This window comes from Physella acuta, unplaced genomic scaffold, assembly GCF_028476545.2.
Source record: "Physella acuta isolate Inbredline_101_S28 unplaced genomic scaffold, ASM2847654v3 ptg001631l, whole genome shotgun sequence".
NCBI classification, from domain to species: Eukaryota; Metazoa; Mollusca; class Gastropoda; family Physidae; genus Physella; species Physella acuta.
The window spans coordinates 105,849-132,500 of record NW_026733145.1 but is presented as its reverse complement, the minus strand read 5'-3'; the positions used below and the strand labels follow the sequence as shown (position 1 = coordinate 132,500).

At 35.2% G+C, this 26,652-nt stretch overlaps 2 protein-coding genes across 6 annotated transcripts in view; both read right to left on the bottom strand.

The window, feature by feature from the left end:
- Window positions 1-19,045, bottom strand: part of LOC131929453 (uncharacterized) — a 24,193-nt gene extending 5,148 nt beyond the window's left edge. The window contains exons 1-13 of one of the 4 annotated variants that reach the window (XM_059285672.1): window positions 18,763-19,045; window positions 12,020-12,584; window positions 11,710-11,800; window positions 9,334-9,407; window positions 9,054-9,142; window positions 8,125-8,355; window positions 7,716-7,885; window positions 7,392-7,490; window positions 6,703-6,818; window positions 6,291-6,401; window positions 5,787-6,034; window positions 5,448-5,534; window positions 3,217-3,583 (exon numbers count right to left, since the gene is read on the bottom strand). In XM_059285672.1, the coding sequence (XP_059141655.1) occupies window positions 3,217-3,583; window positions 5,448-5,534; window positions 5,787-6,034; window positions 6,291-6,401; window positions 6,703-6,818; window positions 7,392-7,490; window positions 7,716-7,885; window positions 8,125-8,355; window positions 9,054-9,142; window positions 9,334-9,407; window positions 11,710-11,800; window positions 12,020-12,200 (1,864 nt within the window). In that variant the 5' untranslated portion in view covers window positions 12,201-12,584; window positions 18,763-19,045. Of the gene's footprint in view, window positions 1-3,216; window positions 3,584-5,447; window positions 5,535-5,786; window positions 6,035-6,290; window positions 6,402-6,702; window positions 6,819-7,391; window positions 7,491-7,715; window positions 7,886-8,124; window positions 8,356-9,053; window positions 9,143-9,333; window positions 9,408-11,709; window positions 11,801-12,019; window positions 12,585-12,863; window positions 12,944-13,991; window positions 14,167-18,762 lie in introns of those variants that run through there. The other 3 variants (XM_059285675.1, XM_059285673.1, XM_059285674.1) reach the window with 3 other exon arrangements.
- A 1,517-nt stretch (window positions 19,046-20,562) lies between these two features.
- Window positions 20,563-26,652, bottom strand: part of LOC131929458 (uncharacterized) — an 85,178-nt gene continuing 79,088 nt past the window's right edge. The window contains exons 7-9 of one of the 2 annotated variants that reach the window (XM_059285685.1): window positions 24,023-24,118; window positions 22,002-22,196; window positions 20,563-20,936 (exon numbers count right to left, since the gene is read on the bottom strand). In XM_059285685.1, coding sequence (XP_059141668.1) covers window positions 20,785-20,936; window positions 22,002-22,196; window positions 24,023-24,118 — 443 coding nt within the window. In that variant the 3' untranslated portion in view covers window positions 20,563-20,784. The remainder of the gene's footprint in view (window positions 20,937-22,001; window positions 22,197-24,022; window positions 24,119-26,652) is intronic. The other variant, XM_059285686.1, reaches the window with a different exon arrangement.

Below are 26,652 nucleotides of genomic sequence, written 5' to 3'. Positions count from 1 at the left end.
AGGGGAGCAAGGAAAAATTATATCCCAAACTGGACACCAGACCTCCAGATACTCCATGACGAGACAATTGATGCTAGAAACATTGTTGAAGAAAATCCCACTGTAGAAAATAACATAAAATTAAAATCAGCAAACGCAGTTTTTTAGAAAAAAGTATCTAACTGCATTGAGGAAAAACTGGCAAGAAAAAACAGAACACCTCAATGTAGATAGAGATGGTCATAAACTATGGAGTATTGCAAAAAGGCTAAACCAAGAAGAAAACAGAGCTACTCCCATAGTCATCGACATTGAAAACACGATCAAAACAGAAAAGGATGCAGCAAAAGAATTTATAACCCACTTCAGCAAAGTGGGACAAATAAATATCAGCCACCAAAGAGTAGAAGAGGTTAAAAATCAAACTGAAGTTAAAGAAAAACTACAGAAAGTCTCTCCCCCCTCCTCCACTGGAATGGTAGCTCGAATTAGCAAGAAGGAGCTCGGAGAAGCAATGAAGCTCCTCAAACTTAAGCAAGCTCCAGGCCCTGACAAAATCTCAAATGATATGCTCATGCACCTGGGCCCCAATGCTAAGAAAAAACTGCTCCAAATATTTAATGCAAGCTGGAAATCTGGGAAAATCCCAAATATTTGGAAAAAAGCAATCATGATACCTGTTCTAAAAATAGGAAAACCCAGGAACAAAGTCGATAGCTATCGCCCAATAAGTTTAACAAGCTGCGTTTGTAAACTGATGGAAAGAGTAGTAAACAACAGACTGACCTGGTTTCTAGAATCGAACAATCTACTAGCAGACGAACAGGCAGGCTTCAGGAAGTGCAGATCTACTGAAGACCAAATCACCTTCATTTCTCAGGAAATAGAAGATGGCTTTCAAGAAAAAAAACCAACCTCAATAGTGTGGGTCGACTTTGAAAAAGCCTTTGACAAGGTTTGGGAGCAAGGCTTAATTCTAAAGCTAATAAACCATCAAGTATCTCATAACATGCTAAACTGGATAAAAGGTTACCTAAGCAACCGAAAAGCATCAGTCTCCATGCAAGGAAAAAGAAGTCACACAGTAACTATAAAAAATGGAGTTCCTCAAGGAGGAGTCTTGTCTCCTACTCTCTTCCTCATTTATATAAATGACTTAAATGAAAACATCCCAAGGAGAGTAAAAAGAAGCATGTTTGCAGACGACCTTTCACTAATCAGCACAGAGGAATATATTGGTACCTCAAAATTTCGTCTTCAAGAAACACTTGACAAGCTCGGCAAATGGACCAAAAACTGGGGCTTATCCATCAATACCAAGAAAACAACTTATTCAATCTTCACCTTATCAACTAAACATCAAAAAATGAAACTTACCCTAGAAAACCAAGAGCTAGAAAAAAATGACCACCCCAAATACCTAGGAGTCACTTTTGACACTCGACTTACCTGGAGAAAACAAATAGAAAACACACAAAGTAATGGGATCAAAAGACTTAATCTAATGAGGAAACTGGCAGGAACAGACTGGGGAGCAAATCACCACATCCTGAAAAAAACCTACACCAGCTATGTGAGACCTACGTTAGAATATGGTGCTTCGGCTTGGGGCTCAGCAGCAAAAACAAATGTTAGCAAAATTGACAAAGTTCAGAACATTGGTTTGAGAATAATGACAGGAGCCATGAAAACAACACCCATAAAAGCTATGGAGGAAATAGCCGCTCTTAGCTCAATAGAAGAAAGAAGAGAATCAAAAATCCTCACTCAATACACAAAGCTAGAGGCACTGGAAAACCATAACCTAAAACAAAAACTCCAGAAACCCAGTCCATCAACCAGACTACAAAGAACAAGTTTCATCAAAGAAGCAAAGAATCTGAAAAAGAAATATGAAATCGAAAATATCATTCCTGAAGCAATAAAAACTCAAAACCTCTCCCCGCCTTGGATCTCCCACTGTCACTTAACCATTATTGACTCAATAGACACCATAGGAAAAAAATCTGACTATGATCTAGAAGAACTTAAGAAAATAACAAATAAACACATTAAGGATCAGTACCCCAGCAATACCTGGATTAGAGTTTTCACAGATGGCTCAGCTGAAGATGCCACAAAAAATGGCGGGGCTGGCATCCTTATTGAATGGCCAAGCGGAGAAAGCCTGGAAAAGGCAATAGCCACAGGAAGCCTATCCGACAATTTTAGGGCAGAAAAAGAAGCTTTAGAACACGCAGCAAACCTCCTGTCAGAACACCCTGAATCACCGAATAGTCAGATTGTATTTCTTACAGATGCCAAATCAGTCCTGCAATCCCTACAAAATCCGGAGTCCTATATTCAAACACTTATGACAGCACTAGAGAGGCTAAAAAATACCTGCAGCAGAATTGTGCTGCAGTGGATCCCGGGCCACTGCCAGATCCAGGGTAACGAGATCGCAGACCAGCTGGCAAAAATTGGGGGAAAGAAACCACAACCGGAAATTTCGCTACACCCAAAAGAAATAAAAAGAATAATTAAAAACAAACAAACGCAAATGTGGTCTGTCACACACCCTCACTACATTAAAGATGACGGCTATTACAATTTAACACGAAAACAACAATACATATTCTTTCGACTTAGAACAGGCCACAACAGACTAAATCAACACATGCACAAAAAATTGAAGGTTGGGTGTAGCGAAATGTGCCCTTGTGGCAAGGCCCCGGAAAACACGGAGCACGTACTCCAGGAATGTACTCTGTATAGCCAGGCAAGAGTCAGACACTGGCCCCAGCCCACCCCACTCAGGGAAAAATTATATGGGACACCTGACAAACTGGAAACCACAGTCCGGTTTGTCCACGAAGTTGGACTTGTTGTCTGAATCCTCTACCATATTCAAAAATTAAGAACGAAGAAGAAGAATACTTCTTACTAAGATTTTAATATCACTAAGAAGAAGAAGTGATATTAAAATCTGATGTAATTCTTAATCTTATTTTATAATGGAAAATCTAAGGTTCTAATTATGGATGTAAGATATGCATATGAAGCATTACCAAAGTTACTGCATACCTTGGTAATTATATAAATATGCTCTACTTCAATGCATGTTTCTTTCAATAGTATTATTTAGTGCTTATGATATAAGTTTAATTTGGTACCCATTATTGTTTAAAACTGAGCCTAAGCCACGCCATTTTATAAAAGGGCCGGTACAAAAATAGTGGATAAGATTATACAAACCCAAGAGCAACATATTCCAATGAAGAGCTTCTCTAGATATGGCCCAATATCCCCTGTCAGTAGGATGATGCCAGGACTGAGGCATTGAGACAGCAAGCACTGCATCATTAAAATGCAAACGACCTCCACATTTAGCACTTGGTATTGTTTTGGGGCCATCTTTAGCTGATTTTGGAGTTGGAGTTGAAATATTGTCTGCTTGAATGTTTCTGACATTGTCTTTCATATTCAAATGATTTAAAAGGAAGTCAGAAAGATCTTGAGCACACTGTTTACAGTCATAAGGTTGTACACCAGGTGACCCATGTCTAGAGTGAATTATAAAATATGGCGCTGGTCCATCAGTTGGAAGCCCAGCTTTTGAACTCTGAAAAAGTGTTACCATTTATTATCATGAAGCTGTTTACATGGGGAGCATATTGTAATTGGAACACATCTTGCATTCCCCCCTTAATGGACATACCACAGTTATACACCAAGATTCATCCCCAACCTTATTCAAACAAGGGAGATGCACTTGAACTTTAAATCTTTCAGTGGGGACTATACCAAACAAAGTAACTCATTTTATTTAAGAAAGTAAGGGTCTAAACCTTAAATCAGTGGTCATATAATCAAACTCAAAGGTAGGACTTAATAACTTTTTGTATTATGGCATGTTACAGATCAAGGCATGGCATGTCATTTTGCATATCTCAACAAATTTCAGAATATGGATGGTGGTTGTAATTAAAGTTTACCAGCTACTAATGAAGTAATTATTATTTTGGTTCCTATTTTGACCAACAATCTTAGCATCCCATCAACTAATTAGTTTTGATACAATTTATCTTTATCAGCAAATAAAATGTTAAAAAAAAACACTTGACTTTAAAAATTGACCCAAGACAATGTAAAAGCAATGAGCAATTACATAGTACATAGAACTAACATGAGTTAGGGAGAAATAACAACTTCATGTCTATTTTCACTGAAAATAGATTCTTTTCAGACCTAATAGTAATAGTTCCAAAAACCTGATAGGTGATAGGCATATTGATATATGTGGTCACTGCTTTTGTTTTAAACTATTTGAATTACAAAATATTACATAAAATTTTGTCACGTTGTGATATCGGTTTACTTACATTTAAATGATACATGCCACAGAGATCTGCCCTGTTATCTACTAAATGTTGTGATATCGGTTTACTTACATTTAAATGATACATGCCACAGAGATCTGCCCTGTTATCTACTAAATGTTGTGATATCGGTTTACTTACATTTAAATGATACATGCCACAGAGATCTGCCCTGTTATCTACTAAATGTTGTGATATCGGTTTACTTACATTTAAATGATACATGCCACAGAGATCTGCCCTGTTATCTACTAAAGGTTGTGATATCGGTTTACTTACATTTAAATGATACATGCCACAGAGATCTGCCCTGTTATCTACTAAATGTTGTGATATCGGTTTACTTACATTTAACTGATACATGCCACAGAGATCTGCCCTGTTATCTACTAAATGTTGTGATATCGGTTTACTTACATTTAACTGATACATGCCACAGAGATCTGCCCTGTTATCTACTAAATGTTGTGATATCGGTTTACTTACATTTAAATGATACATGCCACAGAGATCTGCCCAGTTATCTACTAAAGGTTGTGATATCGGTTTACTTACATTTAACTGATACATGCCACAGAGATCTGCCCAGTTATCTACTAAAGGTTGTGATATCGGTTTACTTACATTTAAATGATACATGCCACAGAGATCTGCCCAGTTATCTACTAAAGGTTGTGATATCGGTTTACTTACATTTAAATGATACATGCCACAGAGATCTGCCCAGTTATCTACTAAAGGTTGTGATATCGGTTTACTTACATTTAACTGATACATGCCACAGAGATCTGCCCAGTTATCTACTAAAGGTTGTGATATCGGTTTACTTACATTTAAATGATACATGCCACAGCGATCTTCCCTGTTATCTACTAAAGGTTGTGATATCGGTTTACTTACATTTAAATGATACATGCCACAGAGATCTGCCCTGTTATCTACTAAAGGTTGTGATATCGGTTTACTTACATTTAAATGATACATGCCACAGCGATCTTCCCTGTTATCTACTAAAGGTTGTGATATCGGTTTACTTACATTTAACTGATACATGCCACAGAGATCTGCCCTGTTATCTACTAAAGGTTGTGATATCGGTTTACTTACATTTAAATGATACATGCCACAGCGATCTTCCCTGTTATCTACTAAACGAAGAACCCTTTGCACTGATGGTGGACATCGCAGGATGTTCTACAAGAAAATGATTAAAAATCAGTTATCAAAGTCTAATACATTTTTAAAGTAATGAGTATATTTAAACAATTTTAGTATTATTTTTAAGTCTCTAACGACTAATCAGTTTGTAGGCTACAATATAACGAGAAATGCCAAGAATTTCTTATTTCTTCATTATGCAAGGATTACATGAATATAGCAAATCTCATTGGCAAATGCACCTAAAAACTACTGTGTAAACAATCCATTTTGTAAATTGAGACTTACTAGAAGCTGTTCACTTTGAAAATCTTTGGGCTGACATTCTTGCAACAAGCCAGCACACCAGATTGCACTGAGAGGAAAATACTTTTTCAGTAAAGTTATTAACTCCTCTGTTTCTGGAACCCATGTCACTTCATCAATAAGAAACCTAACAGTGGAGTTGGTAGCTTGATATTGCTTTAGTTCATCAATTAATGTTTTTGTATCGTCAACTAAATCTATGTCAACACGAACTGCAGTCTTTGAGAGTCCTAAAGGGAAAGCAACATAAATTTTAATGTAAATCTGTTTCATACAGTGTTTAAAGATGGCAACCAAATACTTAGGTCACTAAAGTTAAATTGAAAAGACCTCAAGCAAGGTCACTAACATCAGTTAATGAGATCCTTCGTTCTGTTTTGCTAAGAAAAGATTAATTAAAACTTTATAGAGTTTCATTAAACCAATAGTTACAAAGTGAGCATCAGATTTTAATTCTGAGCAGTTGATGTTAAAAATGATAAGCACCTTGAGTTTTATTTATCTGACTCTCCATGACATGTCCAACTGTACGACCTTTAGATCCAAGTCTTGTATTCAGTATAATAACCTGGTAATCTTTTCTTAGCCACTGACGACCTACACAAATACATTTTAAAAACTTAACAATGCAACAATAAAAATTATTTAAAAGTTTGATCATTTTAAGTTGATTAGCATAACATAAATTTGAGTTTGAAATCTGCCTCACAGTTCTCTCTAGATCCGGTTGTGTTATCAACCACTTGCAGGACTATACTAATATATGAACATTTTTAATAAATAATGAAGCATCAGGTTATTCAATGAAAGTGTAATAATAGTAATATAGAGATGGTATATGAATCAGAATTTATCATACATTAGTTCTGAACTGTGGAGAATACATTTCTAAGTTTACCTTTCAAAGAAAGAAGCAGGGTCTTTCCAGAGCCTGCTGGTCCCCAGAGATAGAAATATTTATGTTCCTGGTTTAAAATGTTCACTTGGTCACGAGATAAAATTACTTGAGTATACCTGTAGTGTTTAGAACTTTGTAAAACAGACCAGCAGAAACAATTTAAATCCAACTTATTTTAAATGTCTACATTATCAAGCCAGTATGTTTTTGGTCTAAGAAAAACTTGAGTTTCAAGACCACAAACACAGGACAGCATAATTAATTCAAAGAAACTTAACTAATAATTCAATGTGGACTATTTAAGAAAAAGCTGTAATTACAAACTGAAAACTAATAAATTAACAAGGATGATTATCCTCACCCTCCCTCCCCCCCCTCCGTGCGACAGCAGCCGTCCCGTCATGAGTTTACCGATGGCAATGAAAAGATCTTGTTACCTCCCCTTAGTTTCAAATCGTTTAAAAACTAAATTATCTGCCCCTAATTCGACCCTGCTATACGATTGTAAACATTCGGTCTAAACCACAGCTCAACAGACTGGTGATGGAGGTGATAGTGATATGGTCTGTTGCGCCTGCATGGAGAGCGAGGGAAGGTTAGAGAATCAGCTTGCGTGCTTAGAGGTGTCGACGCAGAGAATTATATATATATAGATTTTGGAAGACCCTCCACCCCCAGCAAAAACCAACCTATTTCCTGTTTCCCATGCAGCATCATTCAAATCTCTTACTTCCATTCTTGGATGAACATGAGACCACACACTAACCGTAGACAATAGACCAACAGTTCTGAAATAAATAAAAAATAAGATACAAAAACAATTCTATCTTTCTGTTTTCAAACCTAAACTTCATGGAAAATTTGCTTTGAAATTGAATTAGAAGTTGATTAAAGCTTTTTAAAATTTTCATTTACTCTAAACGTCGTTTACACAAAAAACAGGTAAAGTCCACTCTGTTTGAAATGTTGACCATCAGCTTAGTAAAGGCAGATATTGTGTTTACTATACAAACCTGTAAGCTATCTGTTTCATTGTTTCCAGATCTAGGCTGTTTGCTTGAGTAGTTACTTTTTCTGTCCACCATTTTTCTAATGCATTAAAGTGCTCATAGTCTTCAGCTCTAAAGTCTTCCTCACATAGGAAATTAATATCAGCCTTGAGTTTGAAATCATCTTCAATTTTCTAAAAATTGTCAAAAATAGTTATTACCCTTATGTTACATGTTTTTAGTTGTTTGTTGATTAACATAGGTGAAAACTTTTTACAGGCTATGAATATTAATAATAATGATATAAAAAAGAATCTGTTAAAGTAGAGATTGCAGGAAAACTATACTGATAAAATAAGAATTCTTATACAACACACTATACAATCTTTTGAAATGTGTTCACCTTTTTCTTAAAACATGGGGGATTACTCACATTTTTTAATACAGGACATTTTAAAAGTGCTTGTTCTAAGTATCTTCTGGGTAGATTGGGTAATGCTACAATTGAGATCATCTGTTCAGATGTCAGATATAAATCTTGCATTACATGCAACATAACACGCCTATCACGGGAGAGTTGATCACCAGCTTTTTCTATAGCTTTTTGTACTGCAGGAACAAAAACATCATCAAGACTATCTCCCTTTGGAAAGTTGTATCCAACCTATTTCAGTTAGTGAGAAGATATTATTTAGTACTGACATTTAATAGAGAATTTATGTAATTATGGTATAGAGGGTGCTGTATTCAACATGACATGAGTAAAACCTGCTTTAGTGAATACCAGTTGGGAGACCAGACATGGAGGAACTTAGTAAAAAATGAATAGAAAGTATAGACTTGACCCATACAATTGTATGACCAACATTATAAGCTATATATAAATGTGGCTGTAAACAGAATGTAGGTCTGCTATAAATAAAATTCTCTAAAGAAAATGGAGGATTGGTGATACACTTAGAAAATCTACATCTGGCACATCAACTTAATCCATGTTAATATAAAATATTATTTGGGGATAATCGATAAAAATACATAAACACCTCTCGGTTAATTTAACTCACACATGCACTATCTCCTAAGTTCTAGGCTATTCTTACCTAACCCCCAAATGACCAGTAACATATAACTTGTTAGACATATTATGCTAAATAAACAAATCAGAACTGGTAAAATAGAAATAACTAAATATGCATAACAATGTTTTTATATAAGCCAATCAAGAACTTAGTAAAATTAAAGAATTTATTGAAAAATTAACAATCCTTAGAAATAACAAGTGCTTAAAACATCATTTGATTATATTTTAGAAATAGGTTTAAAAAGGTGAGCAATTTTTTGTTTACAAACAATCTAACTTACGGCTTTTGTTTGGACCAGTAAAATTCCTGCTTTCTGGTGTAATATTAAAATATCCAACTCTCCCCTTTTGGCAACATCTTTTGGTAGCTCTTAAACACATGATAGAGCATGTTTCAATGTTTGTTCATTTTGATTATATTAACTTTTATACATATTAGTTAAAATGTAATAAAAGATAGTTTATTTATTTAGAAATAAATTAGTGTGAGGTGTTTTTTTTTATTGAGACCTTGCTAAAAAAGTTTTAATTAGAAAAGTGTATTTAACTTATTGATATTACCTGTAGGAATCTTTATTTTGTTTAGATAGTTATCATATTCAAAGTTGGACACCAGAAACATGGCTGAATCTCTTCTGTAAGTGTAAGTAATTAAATTTGCATATGTCATTCTAAATTTTTAAGCAAATTACTGATCATTTTTTAAGCTTAAAAGAGTTACTTTAAGTTTTTCTTTGGGAATCATTTGCCTAAATGTAAGGTGGTAGATCTAGTATAGAGCAATGATATGAAACAATTCCTTTGGTTTTTTTAGAGGAGGATGGGGGAATTCTATAAAAGTTATATCATATGAGGGTTAAGAACTAAGGACATTTTATATAAGTTATATAAAGAACTATTGCTGTTTTAACAATTTAAACATAAAGTAATTGGTCTTTTAAATCAAAACATTTGTATTTGTTATTTTATGGTTGTACCTAATTGAAATGTACAACCCTTTTATTTACAAGCATGAGTATGGGGTAAAGCATAATTTGTGAATTTTGTAAAAACAAGTGACTGGATTGTTCAGGACCAAGTGGACAGTGGCATAGGGGGTTCCCAATCTAGACAGGTTACATGCTCAGATTGTTAAAAGAGACCAAATCTTTCTTTTTTATAGAAAAAAATCGCTCAGATGAGGAGATAGAAAAATGTTAAAGATTTTTAAAATTTTGCACCGACAATTAAATGTATTTATTTGCTTGAAAACAAAAATTAAAGCTGTTTTTCTTTAAAAATTAAGGAAGTGATGGCAAATTATGCACAATAGCACTGGGAATATTGCTAACACCAAAGTGACTTTCTGCAACAGATTATTGAAAATCGCCAACATATGATCAAAATTTGTTTACTTAATTAATTCCTCTTAAAATAATAAATCTGTTTGTGCTACCTGTCAAATCAGTTGAGTATCAAGTTTTAGGTCTCTTTGAAAAATAAAAAAACCCAAAACCCATGAGCTTATGATTTCACATCTGTGTAATACAACCAGCAAGTGTTCTCTGTTGTTCAGTATACAGTGACTGGGGCCTAATCTGCTACATTACTCAACTCATAGTACAAAGTACTTTGAACACAACAGTAGATGGCATCAACTCCATCAAGTTTACTTCAACAAGATGCACCATCAAGCCACAAATACTCCAATGTAATGCCTAGGAAAAGTATTTAATAACATTGATATTTTATTTGTTTAGAATGCCAAAAACTGCTCAGACAAAGTGTGAAATGCCCTGATTGCAAGTTTTAAATAACAAACAGTAAAAAAATAAAAGAAAAAAACAAAATGAAGTACAGGAAATCTTTACTGAGAGAACAAATGAATCAGAACTGCCATCACTTACTATTTGTTGCACTTAATTTTCTTTATAACCCTAACCTTAACACTTGTCCTAATCCTAAATCTAACCCTAACCCTACATCTAACGTTAAACCTATCCTTAACCCAATCCTTAACCATAACCCTTGATATTTTGCCATTATTCTAAACTGCATGATTGTTATTTGGTATTGCATAGAATGACTAGAAAATGTATGAAATATAGACATTTCAAACTTTGACAACCCATTTCCGTCATTGCTTAGGTATTCTATAGAATTATGCTTTTTAAACATTGCCTGTAATGTGTGTAAATATATATATATATATATATATATATATATATATATATATATATATATATATATATATATATATATATATTGTTATGACCCCACAGGATCTTTACCTGGGTTGGCCCTATCGAAGGGAAGCCCATAAACAAAGTAGTGGGTAAGGGGAAGGGTAGATCACAGGTGTAGGGTTGACGATACACGTGACCTGACTAAACAGGTCTTGACGGAGACGATTAAAGAAGCACCGTTATATAAGGAGGGGTAGAGTGGGGACAGTCATTTGGATAGCTAGGGTGGGGCGACTCATGGGACGTCTCTGTGAGCTGGTGGCAAGCCACGAGATGTCTGTACTGTAGTAGACCTAGGCTAAGATAGGCCGTTAGAGACAAAGTAGATTAGTCGGACTAAGGACTTTAGTTGTTGTAGATAGTTGTCTATTTTTCTGTTTTCATGTGGTGGTGGGTTAGTGCTATTGTGGTAACAAATAGAAATCATTGATATATATATATATATATATATATATATAATTTTTTAAAATTTTTTAGACTTAACTCTTTGAGTCACAACTATATGCTAAATATTATAGCATTAGGTTTAGAAATAAGCATTTTTGTTATTTTGGTTTTCATAATCCACCCATACCCTTAAGGGAGCTCTAAGCTCCTGCAAGCAAATAATTGAGAATTTACGTTACAATAGCACATAACTTCATTTATCTGGCATAATCAAATATGTATACATTTATAAGATAAAATTTATTACTAAAAAAGCATTCTTTACCTTCTAACTAAGCAGTCACTTAATTTTTCAAAAGCTCCACAAACAATATTTTCAGCACAATTGGTTTCTTGGTCTGTTTGCGCTGGCTTTTCTAAATAAAAAATTTATTTTCCAAGTAAAAAGAATTTTAAAATTAAAATTTTCAAAAGAAGTTATTCTTACAATTGAGGCTAAAATAACAATATTCTTGATAATAATAAAGGCTAAGGGAATAAAGGAAAGAATTGATTATCATGAATTACTAACATAAAAAACTAATTAATAAACTGTAAGCATGTTGTTATCACACAATGATTAAAAAAATACCCACCTAAAATTTTAAAACTTTTGTAACTCTTCTCACAAACAATTTTTTGATTATGAAATCTGACAGGTGGAACTCTCCAGGTTTTAGTTCCAACACCTGGATACAGCCTGTCTCCGTGAATTTTTAGCCATTCATTTAAACTTTGTTTCTCCCCATCTTGACAAATAATCAATGCAGACGACATTGTTTAGTTTCTTGTGCAGATTTCAGATAGTAGTAATCCTATAACTTTTGATAATTGGCAATCTTGCCCCTCATTCTGTTCAGTTACTTTCATAGTAAAATAAATTTAAAACTGAGTTTTAAAATGGATTAGAGATGGATAAAACTATTGATTATTTTATGTTCTTTTATATTACAGTGTATTAAAAATGTCTAGTCTAGACATATTTCTCTTTCTCAAACACATTGTATAATAAAATAGGCCTATATAATATACATATTGTTTTCAACTTTACTTCTTTCTCAATTGTAGGCCTATATATTTAGTTTACAAACTAATCTAGTTAGCCTTGGGTAATTCATGATGAGCTTATCTAGTGTTGAATTGTACCATGAGGAGAATAATCTGATGAGGAAACATAAACATAGAATTATTTTTAAAAATACAAATCTGAAGATCAAATACAAAAAATAACAATTTAAATTTAAAACTTATAAACAAATTATAGAAAAAATAAAGGGACTATCATATATATATATATATATATATATATATATATATATATATATATATATATATATATATATATATATATATATATATATATATATATATATATATATATGAACCAAGGAAATGAACCAAGACAAAAACAAGAGGTTAGTTCTGTATGGTCCTATTTACCATCAGTGACATCCAAAGAAAGCAAGGGTAAAAAAAAAACTAAATAGAAGCTAGGCCTTAGTTTCTTTTTTTTTTTTTTAAATATTTCATGTGGGACACGTGACTTAGCCTGCAAGAAATAATTTATGTTATGTTACAGTTTAATTATCTATAATCTATACTTATTGAAGCACATAAAGACGTTACACTAAATAAAGTTAAAAATTATTTCTACACACCTTTTCTCAAACATGAAATGTGCTTTAAAACGAAGCGCCCCCCCCCCCCCCCTCCCACACACACACAAATAAGAACCTTCACAAAATTGTGGGCAATTTACAGTAATCTCTTGCCTAATAAATAGGACTGCATTAATAAAGTTGAAGTAAGGGAGGTAGACTAGATCTAAATGTGTAGATCTAGATCTATAGTTTGAACATAAAATTGAAAATGAAGTTCACAACTGCATTGAGGGAGCTATAGGCCTACGTAATGACATTTTAATTTTAGTTAGTTCTCATTCAGAGTTTCTTCCAGGCATCTCTTCAGGGGGGGGGGGGCTAAGCCCCCCCAAAAAAAATTCTACCCCCCCCCCCCCCCCCCCGAACGAAATGAAATTTATATAGAAAATATATACTTTAAACAGTGTCCGCCCCCGAAAAAAGTCTACCCCCCCCCCCGGAAATTTCAAGTGCCCCCCCCCCCCCCCCAGAGAAAAAAGTCTGGAAGAAACACTGTTCTCATTCTTTCTTTTGCTATGTCCATTTTTATTAATCACCATTTGTTTAAATCCAAAACTAAGGCTTAATCTTCATTTATTTATTTAGGCCCTATAGCCACTATAGTGACTATAGGCTACTTGTTTCTTTTTTTATCGGTATTTTATTACGAATACTGACATTTTACTAATCTACAAAATAACTCATCAATATGTAATATGTAGAATCTAGTAATAATAGCCATGAATGAATTGAAGGCTAAATTATAAAATGAACACACACATAAATTAAAATATAAATGATAAGTAAAATTTTTAGAAAATAAAATAGGCCTATTTTTTACTAAATAGTAAAATTTGAATTTTCACATCACAATTAAATAAGCTTATGCCTTGGGCATAGTGTGTAAAGTGTAAGGGTAGTATCCTACCTCACGTCCATGTGTTATAATTTATGTAGTCGCCACACTATGAAGAAAGAAATGGGCCTGTGCGCAGGTTTCAGGAACTGCTTTAAAAATAAACTCCTTAGCTTACTGGGGAAACCCTATCATACAGGACACGCACGACTAGTGAAAGAGCACTAGAGAGGTCTAGATCTAGATCTAAATCCACCCGGAACATTTGTTTTTCTAAGAAATAGGCCTACAGCACACAGATTGTCTGTACGTCACTACAGAGAAGTAGCGGAACTTAAACCGTGCGGCGGAAAACCAAAATGCGGGGGGTAGTGGCGGGAGCAGTCAATTAAAAGTGTCCAAAATCCGAACGTAAATAAAATTAATTTCAAAATTTAATTTTCTTGAATTTGGCTTTGATAGTATTTCGATAGCGACTGTAGTCCGAAAACACAAAATTGGGCTTCGAAAAATGTACACTCGTCACAGATGGACTAGACAAAACGGCCAGCATAAATTATAAAAAAAAAAAAGGCTTTGACATAACAAATTTAAAGAGCTTAATTAATGACATTGAGAAATCGACTAACAGATTAAAAAAAAAAAACACGAAAAACTCACGAAAAACAACTCCTGAAAATCTCACCATCGTCTTATTAGCAGCCGACACTAACTAGGCCTGTGTATATGGCTGATCATATAAAATTCTCGTAAAAAAACAACCGGCAAGTGCATACGAGACCAAACGGCGAGGGCAAGAATAAATGTATGGAGAGAGCTTAATTTATCGCTTGACCTTAAAGAACATAGAGAAACTAATGCTGTAAAGTAAAATGTTTTTTTAAAAATAAAAGTATGACGCAAGAAAGAGCTTAGTTTATGATGTAATCATAAAGTTTATTAAACAAGCTAGCGGTGAGATAATTGAACAGCTAGCGGTGAGATTATTGAACAGCTAGCAGTGAGATTATTGAACAGCTAGCGGTGAGATTATTGAACAGCTAGCGGTGAGATTATTGAACAGCTAGCGGTGAGATTATTGAACAGCTAGCGGTGAGATTATTGAACAGCTAGCAGTGAGATTATTGAACAGCTAGCGGTGAGATTATTGAACAGCTAGCAGTGAGATTATTGAACAGCTAGCAGTGAGATTATTGAACAGCTAGCAGTGAGATTATTGAACAGCTAGCAGTGAGATTATTGAACAGCTAGCAGTGAGATTATTGAACAGCTAGCAGTGAGATTATTGAACAGCTAGCAGTGAGATAATTGAACAGCTAGCAGTGAGATAATTGAACAGCTAGCGGTGAGATTATTGAACAGCTAGCGGTGAGATTATTGAACAGCTAGCAGTGAGATTATTGAACAGCTAGCGGTGAGATAATTGAACAGCTAGCGGTGAGATTATTGAACAGCTAGCGGTGAGATTATTGAACAGCTAGCAGTGAGATAATTGAACAGCTAGCGGTGAGATTATTGAACAGCTAGCGGTGAGATTATTGAACAGCTAGCAGTGAGATTATTGAACAGCTAGCGGTGAGATTATTGAACAGCTAGCGGTGAGATTATTGAACAGCTAGCGGTGAGATTATTGAACAGCTAGCGGTGAGATTATTGAACAGCTAGCGGTGAGATTATTGAACAGCTAGCAGTGAGATTATTGAACAGCTAGCAGTGAGATTATTGAACAGCTAGCAGTGAGATTATTGAACAGCTAGCAGTGAGATTATTGAACAGCTAGCAGTGAGATTATTGAACAGCTAGCAGTGAGATTATTGAACAGCTAGCGGTGAGATTATTGAACAGCTAGCGGTGAGATAATTGAACAGCTAGCGGTGAGATTATTGAACAGCTAGCGGTGAGATTATTGAACAGCTAGCAGTGAGATTATTGAACAGCTAGCAGTGAGATTATTGAACAGCTAGCAGTGAGATTATTGAACAGCTAGCAGTGAGATTATTGAACAGCTAGCAGTGAGATTATTGAACAGCTAGCAGTGAGATTATTGAACAGCTAGCAGTGAGATTATTGAACAGCTAGCAGTGAGATTATTGAACAGCTAGCAGTGAGATTATTGAACAGCTAGCAGTGAGATTATTGAACAGCTAGCAGTGAGATTATTGAACAGCTAGCAGTGAGATTATTGAACAGCTAGCAGTGAGATTATTGAACAGCTAGCAGTGAGATTATTGAACAGCTAGCAGTGAGATTATTGAACAGCTAGCAGTGAGATTATTGAACAGCTAGCAGTGAGATTATTGAACAGCTAGCGGTGAGATTATTGAACAGCTAGCGGTGAGATTATTGAACAGCTAGCAGTGAGATTATTGAACAGCTAGCGGTGAGATAATTGAACAGCTAGCGGTGAGATTATTGAACAGCTAGCGGTGAGATTATTGAACAGCTAGCGGTGAGATTATTGAACAGCTAGCAGTGAGATTATTGAACAGCTAGCAGTGAGATAATTGAACAGCTAGCGGTGAGATTATTGAACAGCTAGCAGTGAGATTATTGAACAGCTAGCAGTGAGATTATTGAACAGCTAGCGGTGAGATAATTGAACAGCTAGCGGTGAGATTATTGAACAGCTAGCGGTGAGATTATTGAACAGCTAGCAGTGAGATAATTGAACAGCTAGCGGTGAGATTATTGAACAGCTAGCGGTGAGATAATTGAACAGCTAGCGGTGAGATTATTGAACAGCTAGCGGTGAGATTATTGAACAGCTAGCAGTGAGATAATTGAACAGCTAGCAGTGAGATTATTGAACAGCTAGCAGTGAGATTATTGAACAGCTAGCAGTGAGATTATTGAACAGCTAGCAGTGAGATTATTGAACAGCTAGCAGTGAGATTATTGAACAGCTAGCAGTGAGATTATTGAACAGCTAGCAGTGAGATTATTGAACAGCTAGCAGTGAGATTATTGAACAGCTAGCAGTGAGATTATTGAACAGCTAGCAGTGAGATTATTGAACAGCTAGCAGTGAGATTATTGAACAGCTAGCAGTGAGATTATTGAACAGCTAGCAGTGAGATTATTGAACAGCTAGCAGTGAGATTATTGAACAGCTAGCAGTGAGATTATTGAACAGCTAGCAGTGAGATAATTGAACAGCTAGCAGTGAGATTATTGAACAGCTAGCAGTGAGATTATTGAACTGCGATGTATTGATGCTCCTTGTGCGCCACAGAGAGACTTACCAGGCGCAAATCTACTGTGGGAAATTGGCAGACCAAAAGTATCTCAAGCAGTGTTTCTTCCAGACTTTTTTCTCCGGGGGGGGGGGGGGGGCACTTGAAATTTTCGGGGGGGCGGTAGACTTTCTTCGGGGGGGGGGGGGGGCGGACACTGTTAAAAGTATATATTTTCTAATATAAATTATATAAATTTCATTTCGTTCGGGGGGGGGGGGGGGGGGGGGGGCGGTAAAAAATTTTCGGGGGGGCTTCGCCCCCCACCCTCGAAGAGATGCCTGGAAGAAACTCTGATCTCAAGGCTACAGGATGTACAGTTGGTCCAGAGTTTCTTCCAGGCATCTCTTCGGGGGGACGGGGGGGACCGAAGAAAGTCTACCCCCCCCCACCGAACGAGATGGAAATTTATATTGTAAACATACACTTTTACTAGGAGAAAAAAGTCTGGAAGAAATGCTGCCCTCGAAGAATGTTTAACCCTCCCCTCCCCCGATCGAAATAGAATATATATAGAAAATATATACTTTTACCTGTGCTTACACCATAAACTAAGCTCTTTCTTGTATTATACTTATATACAAATATTTTGATTCAAAGCGCTCCTTTCTCGCTGATTCTTTTTATATAGGCCTTTATGTGAAATGTAATTGTTCTTTTCTTTCAAAACATTAGCTTGTTTATTTGTTTACTACGTTTTTTTATGCTTTCAATTTGACATCATCACACTGAAGCGTATTTTGGAATACTGACGGTGTGAATAATATTTAGAAAGTCTCGTTTGTTTCAAATACAATAGTTTATGATTACACAAAAGCACTACACTAGTTTATGATTACACAAAAGCACTACACTAGTTTATGATTACACAAAAGCACTACACTAGTTTATGATTACACAAAAGCACTACAATAGTTTATGATTACACGAAAGCACTACACTAGTTTATGATTACACAAAAGCACTACACTAGTTTATGATTACACGAAAGCACTACACTAGTTTATGATTACACAAAAGCACTACACTAGTTTATGATTACACAAAAGCATTACACTAGTTTATGATTACACAAAAGCACTACACTAGTTTATGATTACACAAAAGCACTACAATAGTTTATGATTACACAAAAGCATTACACTAGTTTATGATTACACAAAAGCACTACACTAGTTTATGATTACACAAAAGCACTACACTAGTTTATGATTACACAAAAGCACTACAATAGTTTATGATTACACAAAAGTCGGGTGTCATCCGGTGCCGCACTTTATAGTGTCACCCCCTCAAGCCTTGAGTCAAGGATATATGTAATTGTGTAGATAGGCCTATATTTAGGCATAGAAATGGCACATGCACGTGTACGTATGTGTATAACTATAAGTATAAGCATGTGAGTATGTGTTACTATTTTTTTTTTTCCTGAATGAATTAAAGAATTGATTAAAACGAGATAGATCTATATCTATATCTATATATCATGTAAGCTGTAGTAATATTGTAATAGATCTAAAAATGTATATGTTTAAAAAAACGGCTTTTGTGCCATACGTTTGTAATCGATATAATAACAATTATCATATAATAAAAAAAAAACAACATACCATATTGCATGTAGTCCACATAGAGTCGAGGAGTTTAGATCTAGTGTTGTTACACTTGCAGTATGTGTGTGTTGAAGGTTTTCTTCAACAAGCCTACGATTTTTCAAACGCTCACTGATATAGCATTTCTTGAAACAATCTTTATTAAAGCGACCATTTGTTTGAAACATTAAAATAAAACCCACATCAAGCGTCGGACTTACTTTCCCATTGTAGGCACTTGGAACTTCCTTTCTGTGACTACACACCTGTAGGTCAGCACACCCTGGTGACATACTTAGTTATCTAAACCACTGTATGGATGAATCGCACGGCTGACGTGCAAGTTGACAAAACTTTCAGGGGTTAAAGGTCATCTGTCGGGGGTTATGCATTCCTTTATGTGTCAGTATACTTGTTGCAAGGAAGATCTCTGTGTTGTAGCAGACGGAGAGGAAGGGAATTGATAAAGGGGGGGGGGGGGGTGAGGATGGTAATTTCTGTTTTCTACACTGATTAAATTCAAAGAGAGTGTGCACATAATTCACCCCCCACCCCCCCAGCTGAAGAGTTATCTTTACAGATCTGGTGATCTATTGGCAGATGCAGTAGAGTTAGTCTGTTTCTGTAACCTCGGCACATGCAAGTTATGGTGACAGTTCTATGCCCAGCTGCCCTTAGGTTTCCACAGTGGCGTTGCCAGGATCGTCTCATGGGGCGGGGGAGGTTAACATTTTTTCCATCATTATATATATATATATATATATATATATATATATATATATATATATATATATATATATATATATATATATATATATATATATATATATATATATATATTGATCAAGCTCTGATATTTGAAAAAGAAAGCGTAGATAGGTGCTTTGACCATAGTGGCTTTGACCATAGGTGGTTTGACCATAGGTGGTTTGTCCACATGTTGTTTTTATGATAATAATAATAATTCCTATTATGTTATGATGCAATTTCTCTAGCGTCAGAGTATGATTTGCCTCTGTTTAAACTGTTGTGTTATATGTCTCAATGAGATCTCACTGGTAGTGGTATGTTATTTGACCAAGTGTTTCCTACGCCAAGAGAATAAAAAGAAGAAAATAAGTAGAGTCTGGTTTGTTTTTGGCCTTGTCATTAGAAAATCTCGAAAATATTTGGTGTCAACTTCAGTTAAAACTATAACTGAATGTTAGCAGTTATTTTGCGTTTAAAATTATTATTTTTTTTTGCAAAAGCTAAAAAAATTGGTATGAATGCTCAATGTAGACCGAACTTAGGAAATAGTTTTGAAAGAAATCGATGTTTGAAACAAAATTTAATTTTCAGAAGGAGGTAACGTCAGTAATCTTTTGTGTCGATGGGTTGGGGGGGGGGGGGGGCAAAGGGCAATTTTTTAAAAAGCTTTTTTAGCCGTTTATGAATGACACCTAATAACTGAAAAAATAAGGATACACAGAACAACAACAACAAATTTTTAAATTTCCTTCCAAATCTTTTAGTTCAACCAAATTATTGGGTTAAAATAGGCGTCCTATTTAATGCACTAAAACTTGATATGTATGTGTTACTTGTAGTCTAACTTTGTTCCATAAAGCCTTCGTCTTATTGGTAATGTTAAGACAGCTTCTCTAGTTCTGAATCAGTACTAGCATCATTGGCAGACGTGAATCAGCTAGAGTATTACTGTGTTTATAAGTTAGATCACATTGGCAGACTTTTGAATCAACTAGAGTATTACTGTGTTTATACATTCAATAAAAAACAAGAAACTCAATCTTTATTTATTTTTGTTTTAAATTCAGAAATACTGAAATGTTAGCATTTTATCATAAAAAATAACATAGATCGCTTTGAAAAAAACACATTTAAAACAAGGGTTGATTATTTTTCTGAAGAAGTATTTTTTCCCCACAGCGAACAATAAAGTCACCACAAATACTAGCACATAAAGAAACAAACATTCTACATCTCAACATTTATGCTCATCTTATTTAATACATGTTTTCTTTCATCCAACAGGCAGACTTAAGCAGTTAAAATAGTTGGTGTTGTAGCGTATATGGGAGATGACTGCTTCCCAAACGTCTGAAAAGGTGGTTTTTCCTGGGCTATCTCCCCTATATCGTCAAATGGCTTGCAATAGTTCATGCTGGCATCGGAGTCGTATCCTATATCGTCTGATGAAAACAGACACATAAACCAAGTTTCTTTTTTAAACATATTTCTTTTTGTCTCTCTCTCTCTCTCTCTCTCTCTCTCTCTCTCTCTCTCTCTCTCTCTCTCTCTCTCTCTCTCTCTATATATATATATATATATATATACATATATATATATATATATATATATATATATATATATATATATATATATATATATATATATATATATATATATATACATCTAGGCTATGTATATATATGTATATATATATATATATATATATATATATATATATATATATATATATATATATATATATATATATATATATATATATATATATATATATAGGCTATGTATATATCCGTCCTTATCAAAACATTTTGTCGTAAAGTTTGTCGCCATTAGAACACTGGGTTATCTTTACTGAAATAATACATATTCTGCTTGTGTTCTAGAAGAAATACAGACGTTGTTTGTGTTCTACAAGAAATACATACGTTATTTGTGTTCTACAAGAAATACAGACGTTGTTTGTGTTCTACAAGAAATACATACGTTATTTGTGTTCTACAAGAAATACATACGTTATTTGTGTTCTACAAGAAATACATACGTTATTTGTGTTCTACAAGAAATACATACGTTATTTGTGTTCTACAAGAAATACATACGTTATTTGTGTTCTACAAGAAATACAGACATTATTTGTGTTCTACAAGAAATACAGACATTGTTTGTGTTCTACAAGAAATACATACGTTATTTGTGTTCTACAAGAAATACATACGTTATTTGTGTTCTACAAGAAATACATACGTTATTTGTGTTCTACAAGAAATACATACGTTATTTGTGTTCTACAAGAAATACAGACATTATTTGTGTTCTACAAGAAATACAGACATTGTTTGTGTTCTACAAGAAATACATACGTTATTTGTGTTCTACAAGAAATACATACGTTATTTGTGTTCTACAAGAAATACAGACGTTATTTGTGTTCTACAAGAAATACATACGTTATTTGTGTTCTACAAGAAATACAGACATTGTTTGTGTTCTACAAGAAACGAACAAACCTTTTAAGTTTCTTCCCACGCCACCAAAGCGCAGACGATTGTAAGGACTTCTGGGTGTGGGTGAGCCCACCGCCTCTGGGTAAGTCCACGACGGTGGGGATGGGAGTGGTCGAGGCTCCATCTCTGGGGCTTTTTCTTTACCTCCGTTTTTCTTCCTGGCCAGTCGGTCAACGCGTTTTTTGCTTTTACAGTGATCTGTTCCATTGAAAGAACACTAGGTTATACAATGTTCCATTGAAAGAACACTAGGTTATACAATGTTCCATTGAAAGAACACTAGGTTATACAATGTTCCATTGAAAGAACACTAGGTTATACAATGTTCCATTGAAAGAACACTAGGTTATACAATGTTCCATTGAAAGAACACTAGGTTATACAATGTTCTGTTCCATTGAAAGAACACTAGGTTATACAATGTTCCATTGAAAGAACACTAGGTTATACAATGTTCCATTGAAAGAACACTAGGTTATACATGTTCCATTGAAAGAACACTAGGTTATACAATGTTCCATTGAAAGAACACTAGGTTATACAATGTTCCATTGAAAGAACACTAGGTTATATAATGTTCCATTGAAAGAACGCTAGGTTATACAATGTTCTGGTCCATTGAAAGAACACTAGGTTATACAATGTTCCATTGAAAGAACACTAGGTTATACATGTTCCATTGAAAGAACACTAGGTTATACAATGTTCCATTGAAAGAACGCTAGGTTATACAATGTTCTGTTCCATTGAAAGAACACTAGGTTATACAATGTTCCATTGAAAGAACGCTAGGTTATACAATGTTCTGGTCCATTGAAAGAACACTAGGTTATACAATGTTCCATTGAAAGAACACTAGGTTATACAATGTTCCATTAAAAGAATACTAGGTTATACAATGTTCCATTGAAATAACACTAGGTTATACAATCTTCCATTGAAAGAACACTAGATTATACAATGTTTCATTGAAAGAACACTAGGTTATACAATGTTCCATTGAAAGAACACTAGGTTATACATGTTCCATTGAAAGAACACTAGGTTATACAATGTTCCATTGAAAGAACACTAGGTTATACATGTTCCATTGAAAGAACACTAGGTTATACAATGTTCCATTGAAAGAACACTAGGTTATACAATGTTCCATTGAAAGAACACTAGGTTATACAATGTTCTGTTCCATTGAAAGAACACTAGGTTATACAATGTTCCATTGAAAGAACACTAGGTTATACAATGTTCCATTGAAAGAACACTAGGTTATACATGTTCCATTGAAAGAACACTAGGTTATACAATGTTCCATTGAAAGAACACTAGGTTATACAATGTTCCATTGAAAGAACACTAGGTTATACAATGTTCCATTGAAAGAACACTAGGTTATACAATGTTCTGTTCCATTGAAAGAACACTAGGTTATACAATGTTCCATTGAAAGAACACTAGGTTATACAATGTTCTGGTCCATTGAAAGAACACTAGGTTATACATGTTCCATTGAAAGAACACTAGGTTATACAATGTTCCATTGAAAGAACACTAGGTTATACAATGTTCCATTGAAAGAACACTAGGTTATACAATGTTCTGGTCCATTGAAAGAACACTAGGTTATACATGTTCCATTGAAAGAACACTAGGTTATACAATGTTCCATTGAAAGAACACTAGGTTATACAATGTTCCATTGAAAGAACACTAGGTTATACAATGTTCTGTTCCATTGAAAGAACACTAGGTTATACAATGTTCCATTGAAAGAACACTAGGTTATACAATGTTCCATTGAAAGAACACTAGGTTATACAATGTTCCATTGAAAGAACACTAGGTTATACAATGTTCCATTGAAAGAACACTAGGTTATACAATGTTCCATTGAAAGAACACCAGATTAAACAATGCTCTGTTCCATGTAAAATGTATAAAAATGTATAAAGAATGTGTGGATGCTTGTATGAGTGTATTCTTTAATATGCCGTAATCACAGGTAAAACACAAAGGAAATAACTTACCTCTGTATCTGTCGATGATTAGAAGAATACAAATGATCAACAAAATAAAGAGAAGAATGGCCATGGTAAGAAGAAGAATCATGGGGGTTCCCCATCCTGAAAAATAGAGTGTTTGTGGAAAATATATCAGTAAGGCATCACATTATTTTACAATGATCGTTTTGTAAGAACAATTTTTAATGTAACTCTTATATAAGATAGGTTGTTTCAATTTCAATCAAAGATTATACATTTTAAACAATATTTAACGAATAAATTTAATGTTAATTCAATTCCTTTAGCTTGTTTTTCAACGTTAGGGCTACTACTAATGTAGTAACGATTGATTACTTCTTAGTTAATTACAATTTAAGTTTCAAAAATCTGATAAGAGTTATCATTTTTATCAGTTTAAAAAAATATATTTATTATTATATAATAATATCAATTAATACCATTAAGATCTTTAAAGCTTGAATTTTAAAAAACCTAATCATCTAGACTATACACTCTCTTGATCAATTATAGGCCACATATGACTGACATCCAGGGTTTCTTCTAGACAATGTTTTCGGTTGGAGGGGGTGGGGGTGGGGGGGGGGGGGGGGGGGTTGGATCTTCCCGGTAGTAGGATACTTGAAACTTACCATACCATTTATTTTTTAACATCTTTATAAACACTCCACGAATCTTTTTTTTTTCTAAAAAAAATGGATTTAATAGCTTTGAAACAATTTTTTTTTAAATTTAAATTTCTTGATTATAAATACTTATAAAAAACTAATTGAAAATTATCGATATTGGTTGCTTATTTTTTAAATCTCTAAATATGAATTTGCTTCACTACAGGGGCGTAGCGAGGGGGGGGGGGCGGGGGGTGCGGACCGCACCGGGTGACACCATTTAGGGGGGTGACACCAAGGCAAAAAAATAGCAAAATATATAGAGAAAAACTCGAGGGGGGGGTGCAAATCGAAAGTTTGAGGGGGGGGGGGTGCAAATCGAAAACTTGAGGGGGGGTGCAAATCGAAAGTTTGAGGGGGGGGTGCAAATCGAAAGTTTGAGGGGGGGGGATGCAAATCGAAAGTTTGAGGGGGGGTGCAAATCGAAAATTTGAAAGTTTGTCCCTGGGAAGGGTCTCTATGCCTCTGGGGGGGGGGGTGACACCATTAAGTGCCGCACCGGGTGACACCCGACCTCGCTACGCCACTGCTTCACTATGTAGATCCCAACCTTGGTGTAAACTAAACAGAAACACATTAGTAGTGTTTTAAACATAAATTTAAACAACAAACAATTACTGTAAAGCAATAGACAAAATACGTTTTTTTAATGTTAGCATTCCCATGGAGGAACCGATAATTTTGTAAGTAGCATTCATTAGTATATTATGTACACCAGTACATTGTGTGTACACAAGCACATTGTGTGTACACCAGTACTTTTGTGTGTACACCAGTACATTTGTGTGTACACCAGCACATTTGTGTGTACACCAGCACATTTGTGTGTACACCAGCACATTTGTGTGTACACCAGTACTTTTGTGTGTACACCAGTACATTGTGTGTACACCAGCACATTTGTGTGTACACCAGTACATTTGTGTGTACACCAGTACTTTTGTGTGTACACCAGTACATTTGTGTGTACACCAGTACATTATGTGTACACCAGTACTTTTGTGTGTACACCAGTACTTTTGTGTGTACACCAGTACATTTGTGTGTACACCAGTACATTATGTGTACACCAGTACTTTTGTGTGTACACCAGTACTTTTGTGCGTACACTAGTACACAAGAAAGATGGAATCGATTTCAGGGTCTACATGTTTTGTATGTCCACATCCTGTAAATGTTTCTTTGTAAACACAAAGTTGTTTCTGGCATAGCTGACATAATTATTTCATTGACACAAGTCGAGTATTTATTCCTCACCAGCCCCTATACCCTACTCAACAGCCCCTATACCCTACTCAACAGCCCCTATACCCTACTCAACAGCCCCTATACCCTACTCAACAGCCCCTATACCCTACTCAACAGCCCCTATACCCTACTCAACAGCCCCTATACCCTACTCAACAGCCCCTATACCCTACTCAACAGCCCTTATACCCTACTCAACAGCCCCTATACCCTACTCAACAGCCCCTATACCCTACCCAACAGCCCCTATACCCTACCCAACAGCCCCTATACCCTACTCAACAGCCCCTATACCCTACCCAACAGCCCCTATACCCTACTCAACAGCCCCTATACCCTACTCAACAGCCCCTATACCCTACCCAACAGCCCCTATACCCTACCCAACAGCCCCTATACCCTACTCAACAGCCCCTATACCCTACTCAACAGCCCCCATACCCTACCCAACAGCCCCTATACCCTACTCAACAGCCCCTATAGCCTACTCAACAGCCCCTATACCCTACTCAACAGCCCCTATAGCCTACTCAACAGCCCCTATAGCCTACTCAACAGCCCCTATAGCCTACTCAACAGCCCCTATAGCCTACTATCAAATTCTTGATTTTGCTAATTAAAGCCGACCTGACTGCCACTAGCAGAACGCAATAGCTTCATGTAATTATGTCCATGTTAAATTTTAAAGCGTCCCTTTAATTACATTTTCTGCACAGCTTC